At 38.1% G+C, this 23,419-nt stretch overlaps 1 protein-coding gene across 11 annotated transcripts in view; it reads left to right on the top strand.

Annotated features, from left to right (window-relative positions):
* Positions 1–23,419, top strand: part of MAGI2 (membrane associated guanylate kinase, WW and PDZ domain containing 2) — a 755,758-nt gene that overhangs the window by 221,514 nt on the left and 510,825 nt on the right. For all 11 annotated transcript variants that reach the window (XM_027795434.2, XM_027795431.2, XM_027795430.2 and 8 more), the window contains exon 2: positions 8,783–8,899. In XM_027795434.2, coding sequence (XP_027651235.1) covers positions 8,783–8,899 — 117 coding nt within the window. The remainder of the gene's footprint in view (positions 1–8,782; positions 8,900–23,419) is intronic.

Raw genomic sequence — 23,419 nt, 5'->3', positions numbered from 1 at the left:
CAGGTGAGATGTGTGTGGTTGGTTCCTGACGTACACTGTCTGAACATGCCCTTCTTGTAGGTGTTCTGGGCGTTAAAGTTGCTGTTCCACCAGATGACCCCAAGAGAGGTTGCAGGGTTTCAGTGTTAGGTGACTCACCCTTGCAGCACAGAGAATTAAACTGACACAGTGATTGATGCTTAATTTGTACCCAGGCAGAATGAATGAGCCCCACATTATCACCGTTATTATGTATCAGAGATTAATGTTGCATTTGAGCTTTTTCAGAGAAGTTGATTTGTAATTGTGTTTTTTTCTAATGAGCATGCCGGTACGCAGCACACAGAATAGAAGCGTGGGGTATTTTTTTCCAAGTATATACACACAAAAATATTTACTGCAGTTCAGTTAAAAAATAGAACCTTACATCTTTATGCCTTTTTCCCCCCTTAAGTCAACTTGGCTATTGGACATTTGTGGGTGATGTGGATTTTCCTAAAATTCAAAACAGCTTCCTGGCAATTTATGCAATGTAAATAACAATATAAATGTTTTTCTGAAGCCAAATCCAGCCTTATTAGTTCTGTTCAAATGTTTTCAGTATGCTACAGTTGTTCTCTTACTAACCTTATTCTATGGGTTTTCGTCTTTGTGCCATCAATTTTCAAAGAGGTTTTGCCTTTAGAAGAATACCAATAAGCTGCTTTATTTCCATTTCCAACCGTTCTTGCTGAAGTCAGTTGGGACCTTTCTGTCATGACAAACATGGGCCTTAACAAGTTTCAAGCTCTGTTGTGGTACCCTTTGACCAAATCAAAGGAGATTTCTGTGAGTGGGAACATGTGAATGCCAGGTAGTATTTGAAGTGAGACTTCTGTAAATACATTCACATTTCAAGAGCAGAAGTCTGTCCTTGCAGACTGGCTGGGCTATATGTGACTGCGCAGGTTGAGTGTCATTTTTTACATTCTCACTTTGGAAGTAAATGTATAATCCCTTACAATTTAGTGTTTGTCAAAAACATCTGTAAAGGTAAGACTTATAGGAGCAGTCACAGCCTTTTGAATATCTCAGTAGCAATCATTAATGTTTGTGTGTAAATTATCAATCAAATCAGTATTATACCAGAGGCACCTACAAACAGCTGTTTCATAATTAGCTTTAGTAAATTTCAAAACCAGAGTAAAAGGCAGTTCATTATCAGACAGGCTTTGTAGAGAAGCAGGCAGTATTCAAACATAATTTTTTATTTCATTTATGCACTCACTAACTAGAACACCAAATAAAAAATAAGTATTCTCAAAGCAAAGAGCCCCAAACTTTCCTCTTTTTACCAGTCACGGTATTTCCCAGAAACTCCAGCCAAGAGCTGTGCTGGGTGAGAACAAAACCAAGTACCTCTAAATAGCAAAGCTACGCAATGCTTTTACTAGTTAAATGGCAGTTTTTTGAGGTTGACTTGGGAGTGCCTATCTCAAAGTCAATGTTGCATGCTGCCAGCAGGCTCTGGAAGATGCTGCAACTGGCGTCACAATGGAAGGCTGTTTTTCCAGCCGCAAGGACTGGAGATCTACTATTGCCATAAGAACTGAAGTTCAGTAGTCTGAGATACGGTACAGAGCGCAGATGTGTTTGGCTCAGCTGCTGATATAGTCTTCCTGTATCATTACAAACCACATTTTTGCTTCTGGCATGGTGCACACTTGGGTCTCGTATTTCAAACAGAGGTTTAAGGTTAGCCCCAATCCAAGAAAATAAATCCAGGGCATGATATGCTTTCACAGTATTCCAAAGATCAGTCTACGCCTGGCGTTGCTGGTCTCATCGCCGCTTCAGGGTGTCCTGTTGATCTGATCCTTACTCAGACTGCCAGGGTAGAAGGTACTGCAGGGACAAGTGTAACCCAACGGTGAACTGAACCCAGGTTGTCCTTAGGCAGTGAGGGTTCCTCCCTTCCCAGCAAAAGAGAAAATGGAAACTTTTTCCACTGTGAAGATCAAAGAGTATGCAAACTTCAGCCTGTCTCCATGTCTGAGGAGAGCTGGTGAAATACATTGCCCGTAGAGATTAGGGAATTACATATTTGTACAGAGACATACATCCAAAAATGAATTCTCATCATGGAGAAAATTATTCATTGTTTGGCTAGATTTTGCTGGGCTTTTTTAATACAATCTATAGTCTGTATATAGTACCATCCCTATGGAATTTATCCTGTAAGCACTACACTCCTGTATTTGAAAACTTTGAATTTAAAATGGTAGGAGGGAGAAATCAAAGGGTATATCTAAGGATCAAAGTGTAAATGTGCGATAAATATAATACACATGTATATGATACATGATATAAAAGATCAATAAGCAAAGAGGCTAGTAATATAATCCATGAACAAAGAAAAAAAAATAGGCTATAAAAGAGAAGGCCATTTCCCCGTCAGTATACTGTATCTTAAATCGTTTTTCGCCATATAAGGCACGTATAAGAACTCAAAGATGTACATTTTTCCAAAGCCTTTGCTCTTGCAATTTGTTTAGATCTTCAGTAAAAGATCATGAAATAGAATTTATTGGAGTAGTCCCAAGTAAGAAAGAAATTAATTTTCTTCTTGAGGAGTCTTAATTTTCTTGCATAATTCCCTCTTGGTTTTCCATCACACTTCATCTTGCCACACGTTCCACAATGATGATAGCTCAACCCTGATGGTTTGAGACTTTGCAGATAAGTCTGATGGCAGACTTGGCTGAAGGTAGTGGTGGAAGGAAGGCAGAAGTTCAAAAAGACCCACACACTTTAATTTAGGGATAGGAAGGCTTTAAAAATAAAATGTGTAGTCGTCAGCTAATGACTGGAATGTAACACATGTTCCTTATAATTTACTAAACCTTTTTAGTACTGCTTTCAGGTTGCTGTTACAGTGCTTTCATATTTTACATGGAAACCTGAAGGAAATTCCAGGGTTGAATATGCCCAATGTACGATGGTTAGTGAAATGCTAACACTCACCTTTATACTCCTCTGAGAACTGGATAGGTTTGTTGAGAATAATTTCCCTTAAATAATAGGCTTAGCTGCAGGCTGTATTTTAATAACAAACGCTTAGAAAATCCAACTGAGATTTTTGATACTGGAATTTTCATATTCTTACTTAAAAGTGATTTTTCTGGTTACTTTTGCCAGTTGAAGAAATTATTAAAGCAGACCATCTCCTACTGGTTCAGAAATGTTAAATGTATGACATCTTTATTGATCCAGTACTAAGATAAGACATACTTAATTTATTTTAAAAGTATTGTTTGTGCTACAAACACTTGCAATTCATATGAGTAATGATAATCATCAATCCATCATTAATGAATGCTTTCTTAAGGTTTTTTTTTTGAAGTTAATGCAATAAAATATCACTGGACCTATGGAAGAAAAGAAGTCTGATGTTCTTCTCCTGAGAGAACCATGTGGAGAAACTTTGAGAGAAGAGAGGATGTGGCAGTTAGTATTTTTTTATGTTTAAAATCTTTTCAGTTACTTTTAGGAAGCTCACAGTGAGAAATGTGTATTGGCCAGTGTGTTGTGGAGCCCTGGCTGGCACAGGCTCTCTCACAGCTGGCTAGTGCCAGACCCTCGCTGCTGCTTAAGCCTGCATTGCTGATTTTTGTGCACACACCAGCCTAGAGCTGTGTGGGTCTGGAGAACAAGGCTGGAGGAGGGGAATTACAGGTCACCTCGGGTTAGGTTGTATATACCAGAATGAAAATTCATGGAGCTTTTTATGGATAAGTGGCCATGATGTCACTGAATTGATGGGGATGACTGAAAGGGGTTGTATATGATAATTACAGATATTCTGAATTCTTAGGGAGCCATTTAAAAAAATATTCGGAAATGATCAATTAAACCATGTACGCAGCTTTTTATTTACGATGGCTATGATCTTCTTGCTATATCCTGGACAGAGTCACCCAAAAATTTTTTCTTACATCCACTTTCATGGGAAAAAGCCTTTCTTATATTATCACTAGAGAAAAGAACTAATAGAGCAGATATTCCTAATATCTGGTTTAAATAATTCAGGTGGTCAGTTAGATCATCTGTGAATGATGAAAGATAAGTTAGTCTAGCATGCACTGAACTATGTATCTTCTACTGGTGCAGAAGAAACCTGAGATATTGTCATATGCCCACGGAGGCATACCACAGTATTAAGGCAAAGTTTCAGGTAGCACCTCAGTAAATATTTGGGGTGAGACTCTCCAGTACAATAGTCCTACTGAAGCTGGTGAAAACCTGGTCCACCAAGGCATTTGAGTTTGCCAAATACATGTCTTATTGTTACAGTCAGGAGTGGGAGCTTGGTGAAAACAAGGGGAGACAGGGTGATGCAAGCAGGGCAACAGAAGAAGGGAGGCAGCTTGTACTAAAAGTTTATAAGCTTGTCTTTTCATAGGGTACAGGTCCTGAGATATTTCCTTTATTTTCCTCAGACACAGGTTGTGTACAGATGCAAATCTAGATGTGAGTCTTACTTATAGATATTTCTAATCAGGAATATTTATAGAACCCAGGGAAACAGGAATCTTTTAAATTTTAATCCCAGCAAATAAAATATCTAAGGCAAATTATTCTTGGCTGAGATGCAATTGATTATACTGTTGAAAAACAAATAATTTACCACATCAGGTTTTGGAAAGTCAATTTGCTGAAAGGTTATGATACAAGATGAGAAAATAGTAATCAGTGAATACTCAGAAATGTTTGTTGAGAAGTTATAACCGCAAAAATTGTGTTAAGGGTAGGAAATAAATTATTTAGAGCTAACATGGTAAGAACAAGAGGGACATTTGTGTTTGCAAGTAGTCTTTCACTGAAAAATGAAATACAAGAGTGGGCTCCAGGTGCAGCATCAGCGAGTTACTGAATAGAAAGTTACAGAAAAGCAGTTACAATGTTTAGGACTAGAGAAAATTATAAACCTTTATCCCTGTCATTTTCTCGGAAATGGCAATTATCTTCTTCAGTTTTGAATCTTTTAACGAGCTACACACTATTCAATACCGTTTTGTATGTGTGTTCTTTCTTTTCTGACTGGACTTTGCTACTTCATTTTATAAAGGGAAGGAAACTTGATAGAAATACATTAAAACACTGTAAAAAGATATACTTTGCTCATTAAATTCTTAAGTATAACATGCAAACAGAGCATTTTTTAGTTCATCCAAGTGTATCTAATTTTATAACCTCTGGAATCAAATTCAGTCACGGTTATGAGTTTGCCATCATGATTGGTAGCTGTACCTAAACCAGGCATACATTATGCAAGAGATTATTACTGGAAGTATTTAATTCACATCCTATATTTCCAAGCTATCAAAGCAATGGGATTCATTGGAGTGAAATGAAACTGAAACGGAGTATAGGCCTCAAGCCAGGGGGAAGAAAAAAAAAAAAGAAAAAAGCCCTGCATGGCTACAAGCCAGGGTATACTCTATGGTGCAGTTGTCAGCCTCCTCCCATGGCAGCGGCCAACAAACGTTTTAAATTATGGTCTCTGGGTTTGGGTTTCTAAAGCTTGTGCTGTATAATACCTCAGACACACAACAGCTCTTCCTTTTCATGCCGTGCACAGCGAGCAGGATGTGGTCTTCGTGAGCTGGTTCTCCCTGAGCTCCTCTTCGTGAGCTGCTGCGCGGCTGTGGTGGGGTTGGTGGTACCAAGTGACAGGTGCTGGCAGCCCCTCAGCATCGTTGAGCTCCTCACTGTGTGCTGGCTGGGAGTAATAGAAAACCAAGGGCTTAGGTTCATGTCAGGGATTTTCCAGCATGTAAATGGTTTTCAGTGTAATGCAAAAAAGCAAAATAAAGGAAAGTTGAATTTTATAGAAACCAAGTCAGTCACATGTCTACTGGATTGGATTGGACCACTAAATAGTGGAGTATTGTTACTGCCTGTAAAAACAGTTCATTTCTGCCTCTTTTTCTATGAACTTATTGACAGTGTCACTAAGTTTCTTTTTTCCCTCCAGAGTAAATCAAATGATAACATTTTCTGCCTGTTATTTCTGCCTTTTGGAAGACACAGTCCTGTTGTTATTACTCATGCTATTCCTGATTTATATAGTCTATAATACAAGATCTAATTCAGTGCTGCTAAATCAAGGCTGGTTTACATACTTGCGACTCACTATAGATTCTTGCAGAAAGTCTTATGGCCCCATACTAGCAGTCAAGATGTTGTTACGCTTGTAATTTAAAAGGATCAGGCTGCTGAAAAGCTCAGGTACTACAGATACCTGGAAAACACATTTGGAGTGAAGTATACTTTTGACAAGCATCAGGTAAAACAACAGAGCTTTTTAGGGATGAAAAGCAGAAGAATGACAATTAGAAGGATGAATTAAAAAGATTCTATTTGCTCTTCAGGATTCTCAAACTACTTCATTTTTTACACTTGCCAGGATGTAAAATTCATTGCTTTACCAGATTCTAAAAAAAAAAAGGCTGCTTATGCCCTAAGGTTTGAAAAACGGGTCAGAATGACTCAAAGAAGAATATTTGGTAATAGTACATGTGCTGTCTGTAGTTCATCTGACTGCTCTTTAAACTAGCTTTGCTAATGTTGCAGTATATACTCAGATATTAAGAAAAAAATAATGTTTCCCTTTTGCTTGGAAGCTGGTAAGTTTTTTTCCTCTGCACTGTGTACAGGTTTTATTTCTGTTACAAACTTTTGCTTTTGGATCTGTATGTAACAAATAGAAGGCTATAGGTATCTCTTCTTGTAAATATATATATTTTATGCTCTAGTTCGGAATATGCAATTTGCAAAAAATATCAGGTTACTCTTTTTATTAAGTGCTTAGGAGGTTTTAGTGCATTCATTAACACATGGTGAAGTAAATGGCTGTGCTGGAAGCAAAAAGCTGTAAATAAAAAATGCACTTTGAGGGTCAGAAATCTGTGTAGGTTCCTAAACTTACTTGTGTCGTGAGTTGAATGATTCAGGTTTTTGTCAGCGGGCAGGCTACAGCTGTTGTTCTCGAGCTGGCATTTTCTGAGGCTGCCAGAAAGCATCTGCATCACTGGGCATGTCCTGTATATCAGAGTGAGAAGAGCAAGAGCTGCAGGACCTTTACTCTCTGCAGCCAGTCAGAAAGGACAGCTGATCCTGTTCAGGAGCAGAGCATCTCTCTGCAGCCTCCTCTAGCCCTCTAGCCCTCACCTCCTCTGAAATCTCATAAGAAATTGGCAGGAGTGAGGACGTTCTGGTCTGCAAACAGAGCCCGTTGCTAGAAACAATGTTAGTGGTACCAAAGTAGTAGACTAAGTGGCTTAGCTGGGATCCTGGAAGACTGGAGATCTGCATGGAAGTTCTCAGCCTCTGGGAACTGGGTACACAGGTATTTCTTTGTGTCTGTTATGAGTTGGGGCTTTTTTTTTTTTTTTTCTTCTTTTGATTATGAGAGTGTGCTGTGTTTTTGCCTTTAGCTAAACATGAGAATAATTATTTATGAGCTTTTTAAAAACCTGGAACAAAAGGTTTTGAAGTTATTGACAAAAAGCAGCAATAATAAGATTATGGACTTGTAATTGGCAGATTGATAGGAATAGCTGTAAGGAGAAATGTTTTAATTTACAGCTATTTATGCTCTGCGGTGATTTTCAAATAATTAGGTAGGGATGTTATTTGTGCCTTTTTACAGGAAAATCTTTATGCAGTGTGTCAATAAGGCTTCTTGCAAAGGTTTCAATAGCAAAAGCCGTTTGAAAAAATGTTTTAAGGTCGAATGTGTGAAGCAACAAGTTAGGGATCTATCTGCCTGCAATTTTTCTTGCTGAGAATATATGCCCAAACTCAGTGTAGTAATGATTTTCTATATTTTTTCCTTATGTCAGAATTTCAGAGAATGAAGAAATTGAGTTATTTATAGACTTCTTTCCATAATTATAAAAATGATCCATACTCAAGGTTAAAAGAAATGTAAAAGTTTAAAGAAATGGAGAGGAACTATATCAGGACATTTTTATTAATCATGTTGGATTAGATTGATAGGCCTGCCTTTAATAGTGGAACCTGGGACAATGGGCAGTGGCTAAATAATATTTTAAGATGTTTCATCCTAAACTTGTAATGAAAGTGGCAAATAGAGGATTTTAAACTGTTTTCCCCCCATTTTTGCAGTGTTATGCTAAGGTGTTATATTAATAATGACTCTTTTCAGTAGTAGAAATAAGATGTGTACCCTTGCTTGCTATAGTACCTTTTTCAGATATGAGTACTATTAGAAATAAATAACACAAAAGATTATGTCGTATTTTATGATTTTATGATCATCAAGTACAGCTACATTTCATTCTGGTTACACTTGGACTGAAAACACCGAATGTTTCAAAGACATTTTGAACCAATATTTTTTGTTTTAATAAGCCTGTGGGAAATCGGTACAAGGTCATGGGGAACATAATATGTAATAATGTATTATTTGGATATATGTGTAGGTATAATAACGACATGTTCCAGTTTTGTACAGAAAAAAAATTGATCCTACTGACTATAATCCTGTATGTATTTTCTGAACTGTACAGATTTGGCCACTTAGTTGTCATTAACTGTTTTTAACCTTTACAGTTACCAATATTAAATAACATTATACCTACTGCATGCCTTAACCAGAAAGCTCTTTGTGCTTCTGTCATCCATTGTGACAGAAACATGAAGGAAAATGAGCCACTGAGACTTTACAAGTGATTCATTGCTTCCGTCAAAGCAATATATTTTAAAATCATGCTTTCATTTGTCTTTTCCTTGACAGGAGGCATTGTTGATAAGGACCTTCGTCACTACCTCAATTTACGGTTCCAGAAGGGTTCGGTAGACCATGAGCTCCAGCAGATCATAAGAGACAATCTCTACCTCCGCACAGTGCCATGTGAGTAGGGTGGGGATGAACAAATCTATTTTCTTAGTGGCAACAGATTATTTGAATTAATGCTGCTGAGGTCATTTGTAATGTGTGAAGAGGTGGACTCTAGATGAAGCAGTCCTCCTGTAAATAGGTCTGTGGCTTGGTTCATGTGTTCTGCGTTGTTGCTGAGAAACTGAACTGTGTAATGCTGAATTAATTTCTGAAAATGCATGGTGTTTCTGAAGTTGCAGTCTTACAAGCTGTGGCTCTAGAGTAATAACATTTTTAATTCTGCAGTTTCAGAAAGCACACATTTGAAGGAAAAGAAACCCTGAGGTTTATGGGCTGGTTAAATTGATGTCAGACAGAGAGTTTGATCTGCCTTGTGTTTAACAGTTTTATACCTTACATAATAATGCTTTGGGGTTTAGAATACAGTAGGGCAACAGAGGAAACATGTAAACTAGGAAATTTTGTTGTTTAGGTGCAGCAGGCATGGCAATCGAAGTTCATATTGCCTTGCACACATGTTCTTTTGTTGTTACATAAGTCAATGGTGTCTGTATCTGAAATGTTCTGAAACTTCTAAAATAATTTTTATAGCTATTGACATTAGCCACCTATTTCTGCAGTAGACGTGGAATTAAGCAGAGTAACGTAAGCCTTGTCTGACTGTCAGGGCTGTGTCTTTCAGAGCAGATCTACTTGGTTGACAGACAATATATCATTTAAAGTGGGTAAGTTCCATTATTCTTCCCTTATGAAATAATCACTTGGTAGACAAAAAGTGGACCTTCTAGATTAGGCAAAAAAAGAGTGCACCTTTGAACTTGCAGGCTTGACGCTGGAATGATGGGCAGAGGAAGGTACACTGAGTAAATGATTGTGCTACTTACATGATAGTGAGTGAAAGCTGTGGTGTTGTGAGTGCTGGTGTACATTTTTTCTTTCATTACTTTAAAGAATGAAGCTTTGAACAGCTCCACCAAAAAACGATGCTCAGGCATTTCCCTTTTCCTTTGGAAGGTGAAGATAAATAGTCTTTAATTTCACAAGTTACATTAATCCCTTGATTAGAAAGGAAGGTGGAGAAAAACATTTAAAAAATATTACCTGTATGCAGAAATCAAAACCGTTACGTTTATGTGAGATTTATGATGGATTAGGTTTGTCTGAAAGTGCTGAGAAACAATCACAGCTGAAGTGCAAATGCAAGTGCAAATATGCTTTTGAGATTAAATCCCACTTCTTAGGATGTCTGAGAGAGTCGTTAGCATAGGAGTATACTTACTATAGCCCCAGCATACACTTGTTCATGACAGAGATCTAGACTGAAAAGAAGGAAAACCCAACAGTATTACGACTGCTGCACAATGTAACAGATACTGTTTATTGGCAGTATGGGCATGATGCATATTTTTGGGGTTTGTTTTGTTTTTAATCAAGGCAATAATAAACTGTTTTCATTTGTCAAGTAAAACACAGGACTTAAAGAAGCAAATTTATTGTTCAAAAAGTAGCACTGCAACCATGAAGATCCCAATTTGGAACATATAAACACTGCTTTAACTTATCCATCTTCTGTGTCACTTTACATGGTTAGATTCTTAGGTTGTTATCATATTACATATTGAGCATCTTTAAGTGAGAACCAGATTTTAAAAAATAGCGTAGTAGTGCATATGACAGCAGCTGAATTGCTGGGTAAGCAGGCATATTCTTGGATAAAGTAGAAGACTCTTCAATAGTGGTGGTAGAAAAAAAAGAAAAAAATATAGTGCCCATGTGGTATATTTTCTTTGAAATTTTCTTGAAAATCCTGTGAAAGTAGCCCTTCTGAAATGTGGGAGTTAACTTATTTAAAATAAAGAAACTAAGAAATGCAGAGAGGGTGATATGTGGCTAGCTAAAGAAGTTTCCATAATCATGTGAATGAAAAGGACACTGTTGGATATATTGCCACCCAGATATCCCCTCAATCGTAACGGCAGTTAATATTTTCTAATGAAATTTTATTCCATCTCCATCATTCATGTTTAGGAGGGAAAATGTTCTCAATGTGTTCTTTTTTTCATATAACTTAACTAGTTTTTCAATCGTGAACTTTTCAAGGGTGCTGGTATTCAATTTCCTACTTTGTATGGTCCTTATTTTTTTAATTTAAGTTCTGTCTGTACGCTAAGAGTAATTGTTGCAATGGTTAGCCATCAAAACACTATACTTTACAACAGGTAGAGAGATTTCTTTAGTATGCAGCAGTAATATTTAACTGACTATAGCCCTTGCCCACAAACTCACATAATGAGTACAGACTAACCATGTGCTTATTACAAATCTTGCAACAGATGCCATAAGAGCAAAAGCAGCGCTCTATTTGCTCAAATTCTTGTGCAGAAAAATATATAGAGAAAGCCAACTGCAGGCAACGTATTTTATTTCCAGTGACAAGGTTGTAACACAATGTCGTGGTTTAACCCCCACCGGCAACCAAGCCCCAGGCAGCCGCTCGCTCACTGCCCCACAGTGGGATGGGAAGAGGGTTGGAAGAGTAAAAATGGGAAAACTCGTGGGCTGAGATAAAGACAGTTTAATAGGTAAAGCAAAAGCTGCACACAGACAAAGCAAAACAAGGAATTCATTCACCACTGCCCATGGGCAGGTGGGTGTTGAGCCACCTCCAGGGAAGCCGGGCTCCGTCACATGTAACAGTTACTCAGGAAGACAAACGCCGTAATGCTGAATGTCCCCCCTTCCTCCTTCTTCCCCCAGTTTACATATTGAGCATGACGTGCTATGGTATGGAACATCCCTTTGGCTGGTTCGGGCAGCTGTCCTGGCTGTGTCCCCTCCCAGTGTCCCGTGCCCCCCCAGCCCTCTCGCTGGCCGGGCCCCAGAAACTGAAAAGTCCTTGGCTTGGTACAGACACCACCCAGCAACAACCAAACCATCCGTGTGCCACCAACGGTGTCCTCACACCACATCCAAAGCACAGCGCTGCACCGGCTGCTAAGGAGGAAATTAACTCCATCCCAGCCGAAACCAGGACACATAAAGAGGAAAAGAATCTGAAAACTTGGTGGCAAACTTTTCTCTTTAAAAATGCACCTACAATTTTTCTTCAGTTACAGAAGTATAATTGCAAGTGAAACTAAGAGAACCTTTATAAAAAAGTCTTTGACCTTGAGTTTTTACTGTCCTTTGCGTTTTGTTCAGGCTGACAGCACTGGCCCTAGCAGCACAGTGGGCATAGCTACTGGTTTCTCAGCCTTCTTGGTTAGACTAAGACATCTTTCACTTACATTAAATGAGTGAGTATCCTCTGTGAAACTAGGAAGCAGAGAACTAAATTCACACCTGTTTCAAATCAGAATAAGCCAAATGTAGTTAGGACAGGGAAACCAGTGCTTTACTGGATAAGAATTTGGATTGTACTTGATACCAGTGTACGTCCCTGCATGCAACAAAGAATGGAAGAGCCAAAAACACATGAAATGAGGATAATGGATCAATTCTGCCCTTGGAAATTGTGGCCAGTGTGGATGGGATGAATCAGTTGGGGTTTTGATCCTTACATTTCTCTATTTTTACTAATGCAGTGCCACTTTCTACCAAATTAGAAATGACCATGTAACCCTAAAAGTCAAATGCTACCTTCCATAAGCGGTTGCAGTTCTCGGTGCCATATGAAATTGATTTTCCTTGCATTGTCAATAGAAATTACACGCATATATCCCAGGGCTGAATGTGCGATTGTATTTGCAGCAGTCGGGATGCAACCGTTAACTAGCTCTGTCCCTAGAGCTGTGTGCCAGCAGTAATGAAACTGATACATAAACAAGAAAATGAAGAAAAAGTTCAGTTAATTTGAAACTGAGTTAGAAAAGCAATAAAGCTTCCAGCAGACAAGGTCAAGAAAATGGAAGTTTTTTGAAGATACAGTATATAATATAATATAGATAGAAATAATATAAAAGAAAATGTGCACTTAAGAAGGAAGGCTGGACAGTGGTTTTCTGTCAGGGCACAGCTCTTGCTTTAAAGCAAGCAGGAGGACTGGACTTCAAGTGTTGGGAAACCAAAAAGTAACACAGATGAGAAATATGCTGAGCATCTCAGGGGAAAATGAAAAATTACAAAAGAGGGAAAGAAAGGTGCACAGTTTTCCGGGTTCAGAAGACCTGACTGAAGTTTGTCTCATGCATTTTCTTCCCTGTTTTCTGTTGTGTGGGTTTTTAGCATAGTTTGCGCACCTTAAAACTTATTCCTGAAGTTATCTAGGAGCACTGACCATTGAAGTTCTCCAACAGTACAGAAATACAGCCATAAGAAGTGGCAGTTGTTAAACACAGGTAAGCAGTATCTGACACCCTCTGTCCAAGTCCAGGGATCTGGAGAAAGGCCAAGAAACATATGTAAGACTCTGAATGCCAGAGGCAGACAACAACTTAGTCATGCTGCACCTTCTACTTGGTAATGCTCTTGGCGAACTGCAGTTGCCATGTGGACAACCAGCTTTCCATTCTTCACTGACGTGAGGAGGGATAGCAATAACTTTGTGTCATTGCAGGAATAAAGCTTTAGGGGAGTACATGACAGGAAAGCAGTTTTGGTAGTGACAGTCATGGTCAGACCTGTCTCCTTTGATACGTCCTTCCAAGCAATTGCAAATTACATTTCTTTAAGAGCTGGCAAAATAGTGGAGCTGTGGTTGAAAATAGAGTCTGTATGCTTCCTTTGAGACCGGGAATATGAAATGATAGTGGAAGACATTGACTTCTTACAGTGCTGTTTAATCACAATGACAAGCTGATTCAGAAAAGTAAAACATCATCTATTAATCTGAAGAGATCCTCTGGGATATAACCTCAGATTGACAGTAGCTGAGGTGAATGACTCTATTCCACTACACCGATTTACTCCAGTGGAGGATGTAGCCCTGAAATGCATCCTCCACAGTGATAATGTGAAAGAATTAAAACAAAAAAAAAAAAGGGTGGGTGGGTGGGTAAAAAAGTTATGGGGATGAGGAAGTTTCTTTCCTAGTCTTTGTGTTCAGATAAAAATAACGGTGAAAGAATGGAGAGAACTGGGTGTGTGGCTGAGGCTTACTGCAGTGGATAATGGAGTATTACTATTAACACAGAAGTCTTGGAGGAGGGATGGTTTATTTGAGACATTTGTCAGCAATGTAGGAAAAAAAGGTTCTGTTTGTGACTCAGCCTGTGCTATACGTGAGTGACCACAGGCAAGAAATGCAGTCATTCTGTGCTGCAGTTCCCCACGTACCAAACAGTGATAATAATTACTTCTTTTGCTTAGTTTGCCTATTGACGTTATGATTCCTCTGTGTTAGGTGAATATAGTTAACGCACTGAACTGGAAATATGAAACCTTTGAACAATTAATATCCTTCCTTTCTGCTGTGACTTCTTATTTTTATTCATCTTCCATGAATAATTAGACTTTGGGGTCATTCAGAGTGACTTTAAGAGCCTCATTTTCAAATATGGTTTTGTTCTGTTCTGTTTTAGTATAATCGGATCTATGTATAAACAAATTTAACCTACATGCTGCAGTATTGTCTGTGTGTTGTTGAAGTGTTCTATGTTACAGCATGCTTCTTTTTATTGTCTAGTTCTCTTGCCAGAAGAGAAAGTATATGCAGTGGTTATTATTTTTTTTCTGGACTTTTGTTTGTCATGTATGGCAAAGCTAGTTCCATACCATAGTGAGATAATGAAGTTGATAAAATGTGTTTCTACTTGAAGTATAAAGTGTGGCGGGGTGGCGAGACACTTAGAGAATTCACTCCACACTTTCAGCCCTGGAGAAATTTCCATCTACAAAAGGAGCAAGGTCTTTCCCTCTGGCAGAGAAATGTATTATATTAGGGAACCACAGTCATTCGTGGTCATCTTCATGGGTACTAATCAGAAGTAAGAAACTTCTGGGTGCGTGTATTGTGGTTTGATGAAGCTTTCCTCCCTGGGGTTAGAGCTAGTAGGTGTATCATAGCTTGCGTTAGTTCTAATACCTTTCATATTGGTCACCATAACAAGAGAGTGACAATGATGAGTAAACACTGAAGGATATCACAGTTACATACCCAGATTTTCATCTCAGGTTTCTGAGTTTCAAGCTGAGGAAAGACTTGCAGAAGTGGGCAATAACTGTGTATTGGTGAGGGTGCACCCAACTCTCTGTGTGTGTAGTTCTGCCACTCTGAATAAGGATGCAAGATATATTTGACTGATCTATGAGTGGACAAATATGAGGCCTTTCAAGTTTTGTTTGTAAAATACTTCCTTCCTCCTCTAAAAAGTATATAGCCAAGAGCATTCAAAGGGAAATGTGTGAAAGAGACTTGCCAGTGGTTTCATATATTTTTCTTATAAGTTTCTTCAGTGTCAAAAGTTTCTTTAAAGGGTGGAAATTCAGCGCACAGCGTTGTTCTTAAAATAAAGCAAATCAGGAAGTCCAGATATTGTCAATTAAAAGATCTGCCAGTTTGACATCATATGGTACTAATGTTAGGATAAAACAACCTGTGCTTAGCACACCATACTGTCAAGAAATGTCTACATCACTGGAAATAACAGTACCTAACTTTAATGACTACTTTATTCTTTCAGACAGTCTTAGTTATTGCTTAGACTTGTCTTTGATGGCTCAGAATAGAACAATGCAGAGCTCTGGGGAAATGTTCTTGTTGTTGTGTATCTAACGGAGCACACCTTCAAGATGTATTTAAAATGGAAACATTGGCATGCATATTCAGCCTTTTTTGTACCTCAAGCAAAATTAAACAAAATCAGGTAATTACATGAGATGAGGGCCCTGCTGTGCTATATGCAGCACATCCACGTGTACCAGAAGATGATGATGAGGTCACTGCTTCAAATAACTGACAGCCTAAATAAGAGGCAAAGAACAGTTGACAAATAAACCCACTGCACAGGCAGTGCCTGGGTTGACTTGCATGAGATGTAGTGATTCACCTGGTGCCCACAGACCTTGGTTTCTTCTTCACTACATTTAGGATTCCTAATTACCTCCTAGAAGTGTACACCGTACACTGCTCTGTTTCTGTGCAGACACGGGGAATGTCTGGTTAAAAGAGATTGGCTTATGTGTCTTTGTATTGACTTTCTGTTGTGGTTTTATGGGGCTTTTTATCTGTTTCAGAGCAAGGTGGTAAAGGTTACAGTCGGTACTGTGCTGTCCCTCAGTCGGGGGCACAAAGTATTGCTGAGGGTCAGAGCGTGTGTGGGCTGCGGGCACTGCACTGCCATCGGTGGGAAGCAGCGGATGAAGAGAAAACCAAAGAAAACAAAACAGGTTTGGGGTATTTATTTATTTATCAACGTGAATTATGATATTTAATTAAGATCTAGGATAAACAGATGCCTGAACTATAAATAGCAATGCTCCTAGAAAATACAGTACTGTTAGTCCTGAGAGAGAAAACATTTAATTTCTGCCACCTTTTCTCAGAAATTTCTCAGCTCTACATACTGAGGACATCGACTCTCAGCTATTCTGTGACTAATATATCTGGTTTAAATACTTTAAAATAAAAGGTATCCAAAGAAAATAAATACCGTTCAAGGCAAAGGGGAGATGGAATGTGTCTGATGTGGTGTAATTGCAGTATGAAGTGAGAAGACATAACAAAACGAAGAGCAGGAGTTGTGTGCCACTTAAGATATTACAGCTTGAATGTCCCATAAAAGTTGTATGAAGACATTAGGATATCTTCATTGGCTATACAGTTAGAACAGCTTGTGTTTCTCTGAGATTCTTGCACCCAAATCACATCTGTAAGAAACTGAGACTGCTAATTCTGTCCCCAACTCCCATTCTTCCCACTCTTTCATTCCCTCCTTTCTGTTCCCTTAAACACTGTGCTTTTCTCTCCCATTTTCAAAATCAAATCATCCAAAATCAGTACATCAGTAATTTTTTTATATATATATATACTGCAGCACCAATATAAGTTATTCTGTAACAGGTAATCTGATGCGCTGCCAGAGGGAACATTGATATAATACCACTAAAGTCACCAGAAGTTTTGAAGTTTTTACAGGGGGGGAGCGGTGGCTGGGAGATAAGGCAGGAAAAAGTTACGGCATTGCAAATTTGACCTTTTTAAAGCAGTTTTTCTACAAAAGTATATCACATGTCTGAAGTTAACTGGCATGTGATGTAAAAAATAATGTCTGGTAAGAAGCTTCGGTTGCTAATCATATCTATCTGTAATTATTTATGTGTGATATAACACATGCATAATGCCAGATGAGAAGTTCAGTTGTGATATTAGTGATAATTGCCCCCAAGAATCGATCCATTTTCTTTAAACTTTGAGGAGGCTTTCTAGTATTGCAAAATGAGTTCTCTAATTCACATAACTAAAGGATAGTGGCAGTTGTAAATGAATTTTGATGATAGCACTAATCTTATTGATTACTTGAGAACTAGCAGGAAACTGGAGGGCCAGTAGCATAAATCTGATAAAGTACCTTGTCTCTGCAGAACAAGAACAGCAAATAATAGAGGAGGCCACAATTACCTTATTTTACAAGTACAAGTCATAGCTCTGGACTCGCCTAAAGCAGCTCTAAGTCTGGGTAGGGACTAGATCACCCTATGACAGTAGGCTTTTCCAGCCTCAAGGTCTTAAATGACCTTAGATTGACCTTTTTCATGAAATAACAAAATTATCTTTGAAATTATGATACTTACAGATATGATTAACAGAAGGTCCAGCATTATTGAATGTAAGTATTTCTATGATTTCTAAACCATTTTTTATTTACTACATGATCTTTCTGAACTGTCTTCTTGATATTAAAAGATTTTAAAATATATCCTGTAGATAAATTTAGCTTCCATCTGCAGTCAAATAGGTCAAAAAATTGATTATTTTTTTTTCTTGAGGGAAGCTGAGGTACTTTACATAAAGGCAGAAGCTCATGCCAGATTGTACAAGTTTTATGATAAAGCATGGATAATGCAATTCACCTGGGAACATTAGAACTGCTTAGACTGAAGTTGCCTCAAAAAGCTTCTTCATTTTGGAACTTTTCATGTCTTTGGATGACCTTTGGATTTATTGCCTTTCTTAGTATCATGTAAAGCTTTTTTTTTTTTTCCTTGATCCTCATTGTCTTCTCTCAGTCTCATTCTATAGAAGACAAACTGTCAGACAAACAGGTAATCTTTACTTGGTGACTTTCATCTGAAGAACAATGGGACAGTGAACATGGAGCACCAACAGCTGATCCTAGAAATTCAGAACAATAGCAACAAAACTAAAAGAACAGGACTAGAAGAACAGGAGTTAAGTAAAACAGTCAATATTCAGAACTGGGTCACCAAATTAAGCTACTAAATCCATATTTGCATCATTGAATAAAAAGGTCCAGCATGAATTTTGGCAGGGTGTTCTTTTGTTTTTCTCTTCTGGGGCTTTCATCTACAATCACACAAAAGAAAATCAGCGATAGTGAGGATGGGCTTCCTGGTGAATAGATCATCCGGTGCATAATGAGCAATGCATGTGGATTGTTAAGCAGTTGGCCAAGTTTGGGTTCACCAAATGACCAGCTTGCTCACATCTGTGTCTCTGAAGTGTGCCTGCCATTCAGTAGCCTCCTTACACCGACTGGAGCCCAGGTCTTTGCTGATTTGTTTGGACTCCATGCTCTATGCCACAATTACACAACTGAGGCTACTGTAAAGGTTTTTTCAGGCTTTGAGATTTTTGTCATGCCCCTACCTTTAGAGAACAAGGTACCCCTTGTTCATATCTTCTGTGTCTTATGAAAAAAGAATTTCAAAACTTCTGTGCATGTTAGACCAAGGTCAAAGGACTAGTGCCTCTGGTGGCACCGTGGTTTTAGATTCAAAAGTAGCCTGGCTATAATACATACTTTTGAGGAAAAAAGTAAAATAGAGAATGAAGATTAAAGATGTGCTTTTTAACATCTGATAGTGAATAAAACTTTGGTTTCACCACTTAGGGGTGAGATTAAATTATAATTTACTGGTGGGAAACTGTTTTGAGGACAACTCTTTTCTGCAAGTCCTTTCCTTTTTATTTCCCTTCATCTTGTGGGTACTGATGCCCTGTTTATGTCCCATGACAGTTTGTCACAACTTTATAATACTCCTGTATCTCGAGGTTTTGATTCTACCCAATGAACTTTTCTTTTCTCAATTTATTACTGTTATTAAAACATCAACCTCTTGACTAGCTATCAATCTAATATGGATTGTTCCAATCATTCTGTCAAATTTATTTCAATTATTCTGAATAGGCAAATGTTGTTACTGTGGAGACAGCAGAAATATATTTTGGTTTAAAAAAATAGTTATAATAATGCAGAAGTTCCAGATTGTATTTCAAATGAAAGCAGTGATCTGGATTTAAATGCAGAACACTGTTGTAATTTCAGTTTTAAAATTCTTGGGTTTGAATTTTAAAAGGTTGGCATGGACCATATATAAAAGGGCCTGGGAGACAACAACATGCTTCCCAGTTAAGAGATTAGTATCAGATTTCACAGTAATAAATTATATGTGCCATTATTTTATCAATGTATTTCCTTTGTATCTCTGTTGAAAATAATCAGTAATACATGCGATGTGTTGCTAAGATACTTTCACATTGTTCACAAGAAGGGTGGATCGTTTTCTATGTAGGCAAGAATGAAATTCGCTGCAGGCTGCTGACGGTGCAGGCACTACGTGCGTTCTAGTGGTCTTTAGCTAATGACAGAACGCACACCACCACTCATTTCAAGTCATTTGTATTTTCTGATTACCATTTTTGGTTTTGACAGACTAATAAGCTTTCTTTTTCAACTCATCTTGATACGATGCGAGTTCTTCAACTTGTATTGGTACCGACTTGACTGGATGCTTGACCTGTCATTCTGTTTGGCATTTGTTAATCTTAGAGAAAAATAGAAATGTTAGGGTTCCCCCAGGCCCCCACAAGCTTTAAATTGAAAATACACTAGCCTTTCTTGCAAAAATAGAATTTTTTTATTTTTTATTCTCTGATGAATTTGTGGAGCACTTCACGGAAAGTTTGATCACAGGTGTGTCAGGAGTCATGCAGTAAAGCTCTGTCCTGCTATAATTCCCTCATTTCACAGAAAAATTCAATTGGCAAATACATGGTGCACTCCTTCTTGAAAAGCTCTTAGAATCCGGAGAATAGCCAGTCATCCTGTGACCTAGAATTTTTGGAACGTGTAAACTATGGTAGCATTCAAAATGGTGATTTGGCAAGATTTCCTTTCAGAAGCTGTTTTTACATAAGATTTCCTGGTAGAAGTAGCAGCAGCAGCATCTGTTAAAAAAAAAGGGAAAAAAAAAGAAAACAAGAAAAAAAAATCTTGTTAGTTTGGAGATGTTCTGCATTGTCTTACACTAACAAGTTGAGTGATTCTGAGCCTCTGCAGGTTCTGTTTGCTTGTGGCGTTATCAGCACTACCTACATTTGCTGACGGGGCTTGCATTGCTGGTGTAGCAGCTCTTTTCCCTCCACAGTTTTGGGTACCACATGCATGAAGAGCTGGGCTACTACCTTTTCATTCTACTTATGCAAAACCTCCCTGTAGCTGTTCTGTTCTGTGCAGTCTCATATAATAAAAAGGCTTTCCCTTTTTTGCCCTGCCGGAGGGAGCAATTGGGAAAAAGAGGATATTGGGAACGCATCTCTGTACAGTGCTATTACACAGTTGTTGACGTTTTCAGTTAATAGTTGCAATATACACAAGTTAGCACAACTTGGTGCAAAGCCCCTCAGTCATTGTGCTGCTTCTCCTGATTGCTCCGTGCTTTGCTCAACTGCACTCATGAGGCCCAGCTAACTGCATACTCTTTCTATTCTTCATGTCTGAATAGAAACTATGTGCGAAAGATGGCAAAATCATTCCATGTGCATGAGTGCAGGTAATCTAAAGCATCATGGGCAGACTGAGGCTCTTCCAGTTGTTTTACAGCTTTTTGCAAGGAATTAATCTTGCACTAATAGAAATACTTGGTTATACCATATCTGTGGAGTGCACATTTTATCATTCATCATTAAGCCCATGTACCTATATATTGCCAACATCAGTACCTGACCATTCTTATTTTCTTATGAATACCTCTGATATAAGAAGCGTAAAGCAGAAGATAATACTCTGCATGTTAATTCCGTCTTGTACTGTTATCTAATCAGAATAACACAGAATAATATGGGTTGCAATTGCATTTTTCAGATGAAAATTAAAAAAAAATTGAAGTAGAGGCAACAAAGAGAATCTTTAATTAAAGAAGATGATGCTAATACAGTACTAAAATTTGGGAGGTGCTAGGGTATATTAAAAATAGGTTAAAAGCATTCAGATTCTTCAATTGTGTCTGAATTGGCCTATCACATGCACTTAGTGGCCAACACTACCAGAATCCTGCTGTGAAGAAGCTGGTATTGTTGCAGCTAAAACAACATCTTGGTAGTATATACAGCTTACAGTTCAATGTTTCCATGTGTCTGAACAGAATGAAATAAGGATGTATTTGATTGTACGTCAAAAACTGCCATAGTTGCCTGAAGCCATCATTCTTATTCATACTCCATTTACTTTATATTTCCATAGAAATGTAACGGACCTCTGGGTTGGAACCACAGACAGATATAGGTAGGTTTAGGTAGGCTTGTGGGTCTTGTCTGTATCTGTGGTCATCAAAATCCATGTGCTTTTGTCATCTAGTCTTACAGAGAAATGAAATTCTTAGTTGCTTAAGTTTTCATCAGTACAAGTACTTAAGCACACATAACACTGATCTGCAGAGTCACGTGAATGTCCTAGCTCATGTCAGGATTGATTCTATTAAGGCAAACATTCAGGTCCCCCAAGGAGCATGTTTTCTAAATGTTCATGTAAAATAAAGCAGGAACCGTACAAAGCACAGAAGTAGTAATTAATTTTGTTTGAAAAAAATGCTGGTGGAGGGAAGAGAGAAACACCCTATCTTGTTGACTCAATATTACTAAAACCCTGGCTGACTCCCTGCTCAGCAAGCTGGTGGTTTGGTGTCTGACTCCAAGACTTCAGCAACTAGGCAGGGAAAAGATGCTTATGACTGGAGGTTGAAGGTGTTACATAGGTGAGAGAAGGTGGTTTGCACTAAAGCTAATGCCCAGGTGATGGAACTTCTGTAAGTCTAGTCCATACAAGTACCAAGGCTCTTTCCCAAATACACCTCAAGGTTTATGTCCTGTAGATAATCTAGTACAGCTACCTTCTCAAGGATAGGATAAAAATCAGGCTGGTTTCATATCTCTCTCTTTCTCTTCTTTCCTTCTAAGTCCTGTAAGGAGATGGTGAAACGTACAGCTGAGTCATTTTACTATTCAGGGTTTAATTCAAGGAATATGTCAAATAATGTAGAGTTCCATATTGATTACCAAAAGCTATGGGGCAGGGTTTTTTTTCCCTTGTTCATCATATAGAAAGGGGATAGCTATATGTTCGCTAATTTGTATCTTTGTGTCCTTCAAAAATAAATTCAATTTCCTATAGTGCTTCAAAACTTGCCATGAGATCCTCGCTCAGTTTTATCTATGATGCAAATGCATCTGTACCTTCATCAAGGTTTGTGCACCAACTCACTACTATTTAAATACACAGTTAAAATTGTACTGACTCAGAAACATGGCAATTTGAGCCAGAAACAATTTAACTGGTCTGGATTTTAAAGCTGTTGGAGAATAGCTGTCGTTCTGGTTTTGTACTTTATGTTCTGGAAAAGAGAGATGAATTTTGGAGAAAGTCCTTCCTTTCATCATCTTCACAAGAAGAGTGCGTTTAATTACTCCTGTTCTTTCCTGTCATTATCTTCAATTTGCATCTCCTAACTCTGATATGTCTGGTCAGCTTTTGTAGAGATTTTTAATTCTTAGACTCTTCTGAGTAAGGTGCAAGATTATTTATGGCCTGGATCAGAGCTGTTCATTCTGAACCGCAGAAAAGAAGTGGAAGAAAGGCCAGGATATCTGAGGGATTCAGTGGTGACCATGCTTCCACCAGCTTCTGTTTTTTCCCAAAAATATTTGAAGTCCGTGAGGCACTGTGTTGCTAAGAGCTTTTTTGCCTAGTAAGTTGAGGAAGATATACAAGCTCTACACTTTAAAGAATTTATTTCTGTTAAGTAGTTCCTATTTTATTAAAATTCTTTTAGAAGATCTGAAAAAGCCATATAGTCTAAAAGAAAAGAGAAGGCTTCTGCAAGATGCAATTATACTGTCTCTCTTTGTCCCTCTTTTATTAAACGTAGAAGACTTTGGCAACAATAATAAACATAAGAAAATGTTAGTTATTGTGTAATCCTCCATTAGCATCATAAAAGAGAATTCTGAATAAAGATTAAAGTTTTTTTTTTTAAAAAAAAACCCTGTTACAGATTGAAGTTCTCCCTTCTACAAAAGAAGGAACCTTTAAAGGAGATAAGCATAAAGGAAAATAGAAAAGATAAAGTAGAAGGGTT

The sequence above is a fragment of the Falco peregrinus genome, chromosome 6 (assembly GCF_023634155.1).
Source record: "Falco peregrinus isolate bFalPer1 chromosome 6, bFalPer1.pri, whole genome shotgun sequence".
NCBI classification, from domain to species: domain Eukaryota; kingdom Metazoa; phylum Chordata; class Aves; order Falconiformes; family Falconidae; genus Falco; species Falco peregrinus.
The sequence above is the reverse complement of the archived record's forward strand: the minus strand, read 5'-3'. Positions and strand labels throughout refer to the sequence as shown.